At 24.8% G+C, this 5,169-nt stretch overlaps 1 protein-coding gene across 1 annotated transcript; it reads left to right on the top strand.

Annotated features, from left to right (window-relative positions):
- The first annotated feature begins 723 nt into the window (after nt 1–723).
- On the top strand, nt 724–4,893 carry LOC127283672 (odorant receptor 49a-like). Its single transcript, XM_051308685.1, has 7 exons — nt 724–1,007; nt 2,754–3,032; nt 3,534–3,721; nt 3,823–3,922; nt 4,028–4,144; nt 4,479–4,634; nt 4,752–4,893. Exons 1-7 carry the CDS (start codon nt 939–941, stop codon nt 4,806–4,808), a joined length of 966 nt encoding a protein of 321 aa, XP_051164642.1. The 5' UTR covers nt 724–938; the 3' UTR covers nt 4,809–4,893.
- The last annotated feature ends 276 nt before the right edge of the window (nt 4,894–5,169 follow it).

Raw genomic sequence — 5,169 nt, 5'->3', positions numbered from 1 at the left:
TATTTTTTCTTTAAAAGCGCAACAAAAATCGCTTTTAAATACCACCTTGTGATAATACGGAAATGTGGAAATTTCATATAGAAATTGGTATACGAAATCCAGGGTTCTGCTATACTATTTTTTTTTTACATATATATAATTTATCTTATTTTTATCCAGAGAAATACGTCCACGTATATGTTATATGAATAATATAAAAAGTCATATTGATTAAATTGTTTTGATGTTCGAATCAGCTTTTGTTCCTATATAATTAGTGTATTTCTACAAAGTATAAAAAAATATAAAAAGACTATAGATAATAATGGGTTGTCGTTTAATAGAAACTTAGAATTTCCGCCTTTTGTCATATATCGAAAAGGGACTTTTGTTTTTCTGAATATTTAAAAATCCTATAGAAACTTAAGTATAATCTTTGTTTCAAATGTCAATCATAGAATTATATTTTATTATTTGTATATAACGAAGAATATATTGTACATGCGCATGCTTTATTATTTGAATATTGTCATTATAGATATAAAATTATTTGCAAAAGAGTACATTTTTCAAAATAACAATTCACAATATTGTTTGAAAAAAGTATTTTCAAAAAAATATACAATATTTAACTGTCCACAGATTTTTTTAAATATATATAAATTTTTATAAAACTATAAAGTTAAAAATAAATTTAGATCTTTAAAAAATTAAGATCAAAGTATTGTATAGTTATGGCAAAAGAGAAATTTGAAGATTACATTTACATCAATAAACTTTATTTAAAATTAATTGGCCTCTGGCCAACTCAGGAAAATGATGGACCTTGGAAAATTTATATTCATAAATTTCATTTATTTATATTCACTGTTTTCTTATGGATTTTACTTTTTTTACCCACGATATTAGATATTTACATTGTTTGGGGTAATAGTTATGCCCTTTTTCAGAATTTGTGTATGACAATTCACGCATTTTCCGTGTGTCTAAAGTATACACATGTTGCTACAAATCAGACTGTTTTTAAGGTTCTTATACATAATGAGTAATTTTTGTATTGTATACCTTTATATTACTTAACCACAGAAACAAGTTGTAAATTCAGATGTTCATGTAATGAACATTTTGCTTCCTCTTTACGATCAGCAAAAAAATTTGCTTCCTCGTGGAGAAAGCATTAACAATGAAATAAACATACAAAAATAATATAATAATATATAAACATTAGAGTACCTATACATTTGAGTAAAATTTAAAGAATTAATGGAAGTTAAAAAATCAAAATTTCATATTTTAACCGAAATTTCTAAATATTAATGAAAAATAATATATAATTTATAATTATTTACAATTATATCGATTCGTTTTAATGCAAGGAACACAATTATTTTATATTTAAACTTGAATTTAAATAAATATAAAAATTTTTCAGCTAAAATGTGTATTTTCTATTTTTTAACTTTCATTAATTTATTAAATTTACCTCAAATGTAAATTTTATATATACCAATCGATTCGTTTTCATGCAAAGAATACAATTATTTCATCTATAAACTTAAATTTAAATAATCACAAAATTTTATAGTCAAAACGTGAATTTTTGATTTTTTAACTTTCATTAATTCTTTAAATTTACCTCAAATGTATACTTTATATATATCGATCGATTCGTCTTGACGTAAGGAATACGATTTTATTATATATAACTTTAAATTTTTCTATTTAAAATTTTTTTCGATAAAAAAAAAATTTTTGGAAAAAAGACGATAAAATTTTTTTTGGGGTATTTTTCAAAATCCTTTGGTCAGATTTGAGATATTAATATGATAAATGAGCCTACCATAAATTTTATCTAAATCCATTAAAACCTGTTAAAGTTATCTTCTAAATAAAAAAGGGATCCACACACACATACATTCGGACAATTGATCAGGATCTCATATAACATGTTTCTATAAAGAAAAAAATTTATTTCCGCCACTTTGAAAAGTTTTATAAACGAAAGGACTACAAAGCTTTCTCCACGAGGAAGCAAACAAATTTTAAAAAGTTTTTTTTCTAGTTTTGAAGGTCAGAATATGTTTACTATATATATTTCGGGTTGCTGAAACCGAATCTGAAATCCATTTTCCTCACGTCACACTGTGCTTTTTAAACCGATTTAACCTAAAGTTTCAGGCAACTGGGATTTTCTTCTTGATTTCGATTTTAGATCATAAATACATACATAATTTTTCAATAAAAATGAAAATCCTCTGATGAGCCGTTTTCGAAAAAAGTCGATTTGAAAATTTAAAATGACAAAAATTCAACTTTTCTTCAAGAAATATTGATTTAAGAAAAAATTTCATCAGATGGAATTTGTAGATATACAAAAAAGGATTTTTTTTTGTTTTTATCAATTTCCTCTAGAATTAATAATTTACTAGAAAAACGAAAAAAATAATATAATGACAGGTTCATTACGCCCTGCCGCCATCAGATGGCAGAAGCATGCAGGGAGCACAAAGTCGTACATGTTATTATATATATTACTTCCCAATTTTCGTTTTTCAATTGCGTTTTTGTATAGAATCGCACAATCTTTCGAATTTAGGAAATTTATCAGATAAGGATATAAAGGTATAAATATATTTATTATCTAGAATCGAAATCAAGAAAAAAACCCAAGTGCAACGACCTCAAAAACATTTTAACCCCAGGCCAGAAATTTTGTTTGTGGCTGTGTATTACTATTTTGAAAAAATTATCATTTTATTTTTATCACTTCACAGGAATTGTTACAAATAATGAAATACAATTTCGATCATTCTTTATGTGAAACAGCGTCAGATGAAGAGAAAGAAATAATTCTTAGACATGCTCGTTTTGGAAGACTAGTGACAAAATGTTTTCTCATTTGTGTCTATTACTTTGAAATTATGATGTTTTGTGTGCCATTAATATTTGGAGCAGATAGCGATCCAGCTCGCAAAAAACGTTATCCAATTTGTGCCTGGTATTATTGGGATCAAAATTCAGATTTCTTTTACGCTATTGCTTACCTTCTTCAGGTAAATTAATAGTTTAAAGATGACAAATTTTTTTCAGCTACATTTTATTAAATTTAAAAATTTCCCTAGAGAATATAAAATAATATTTAGAGGATTTAGAAAATAAAATTTTGACGCCACTTGAAATTATGTACCAACAATCGGGGATATTATGGTACATGATAGTTTTTAATTTGTAAAATATTTATTTCGAAATATTAAAAACAGACCGGTTGACGGTGCATTAGAAATTTTTTAAAGAATGTAAATTTACTTATTTTTTAATATAAAAAAACATTTAGATCCCAAATATTATATTGAAATTTTATGCACATAATTTTTGTCTTTTACAACAATAATAATCAAGGAAGAAGTAGAAATTTTTTTCATTTTCAATTATATATTCTAATTTAAAAAAATAATTTAATTAGGTAATGTCAAAAAAATGTAAAATGATTAATTAAAAACATGCTTAAGAAAGATTCACCCACTATTAAACAAAATGTTCTATTTAATTTTCAGATAATAATGGCGCTCGGATTAGGTGTAAGTTACAATTTGGGAATGGATACTTTTGTTTTTGTTGCAATATGGCATTCTTGTGCTCAGTTAGGTATTTTGCAAGATCAATTAAAAAAAGTGGGTTGTGCAAAACAGAAATCACAAAAAATAATAAAAGAACTAATTGTAAATCACAACTATCAAATCAGGTTTACATAATTTAAATGTTTTAATGAATTCATACGAGACGTAATTGCGTTTTTATTTTAAATTAATTTTCAAATTGAAATATTTTACTTATTTTTTAAAGGAATGTTCAAAAATTAAATCAACTCTTTAGTACACTCTGTTTTTATCAATTGGGTACAAGTTTTGTTGCTAATTGTCTTAGTGGATTTCAAATGATTGTGGTAAATTTTTGGAATCTTAAATAACTTCTGATTATTTAATTGCAAATAAAGTATTTAATGAAATATTAATATATTATTATTATTATTATTTTATTCTGTTACTAGACTTTGAATGAAACTCCAGTGAATTTCTTTTACCTATTTTCGTATTTTGGTTTAGTAGTGGCAAATTTTCTTCAGATTCTTTTATTCTGCTGGCCGGGCCAAGAACTAATGGATCAGGTACACGCTCTCTCAATTTAAATCAGTGAAATTTGACTGATTTTCAGGGATAATTTCACTAAATGATTCAGTAACCGATTTCTAACTATTTTACCAGTAAAATTTTATTGATTCAAATTGAGAGAGCGCATAGAAGAAATTTGCAATGATAGCGAATTTTTTGCTAGCACCGTAAACTCTGCTCTAAAGTTGCTTTAAGTTGTTTCCGTATGCACAAACACGACATATGGTCGTCCAAACATTTTTATAAATAAATATTAATAAGTCATATCAACTTTATCAGAATTATTTCGATCATTCATAGAAATAATATGTAAAAATAATTGACTTACAGGCTTTAGAAGTTGGAATGGCCGCTTATCAATCATTTTGGACTAATTTACCTGTAAAATCATCGAAAAATATTTTTCTGTTAATATTAAGAACACAACATCCTATGATGATTTCAGCTGGAGGATTTTATGATATGACATTACAAAATTTTACAGCAGTAAGTATAAAAAAATAATTCTATAATTCATAATACATTATTATTTATATATGATAAATTTTCAATATCAGTCATTTATTAAATAAAAAATGCTAAATTTTTATAATTTTCTTTCAGATTGTCAAAGTGAACATGTCATTTTTGTCAGTTCTTAGAGCAATGATAAGTAAATAAAAGAATTAATGTTGTTTTAATGATGATATAGTGCAAGATATTTATATAATATATTATTATACTTTATTTATTTATTTATATACATAGGTACACGTCTATAAAAATAATTAAAGATTCTTGTAGAAAGAAATTTTTTAAAGTAATTTCTTTAGTAAGTTTCAAATTTTTTGAAAATCAAAGGAAAAAAATACACTAAGAAAAATGTTTAGTCAGAGCAAACAAAATTTGGTTGGCACAAAAAAAAAATTTTGTTGGTATTTAAGGAATCAAACTATGTGTTTGAGTCAACCAAAATATTTGGTTGAGTGTTTTTTGTTAGCATAATAAAGAAGTTTGGTTAGATCATGAGCCAAAAGTTATT

Source organism: Leptopilina boulardi, unplaced genomic scaffold (assembly GCF_019393585.1).
Source record: "Leptopilina boulardi isolate dan_hultmark-lab unplaced genomic scaffold, ZJU_Lbou_2.1 LbouV2_310, whole genome shotgun sequence".
Taxonomy (NCBI): Eukaryota; Metazoa; Arthropoda; class Insecta; order Hymenoptera; family Figitidae; genus Leptopilina; species Leptopilina boulardi.
This window is presented reverse-complemented; position numbering and strand designations above follow the sequence as displayed.

Excerpts from the sequence above, each read along its gene's own strand:
- LOC127283672 (XM_051308685.1), top strand. The coding sequence starts at position 939 with ATGACAATTCACGCATTTTCCGTGTGTCTAAAGTATACACATGTTGCT. Across the intron at positions 3,923-4,027 it reads GTGGATTTCAAATGATTGTG|ACTTTGAATGAAACTCCAGT; the intron begins GTAAATTTTTGG and ends TTCTGTTACTAG. Across the intron at positions 4,145-4,478 it reads GCCAAGAACTAATGGATCAG|GCTTTAGAAGTTGGAATGGC; the intron begins GTACACGCTCTC and ends ATTGACTTACAG.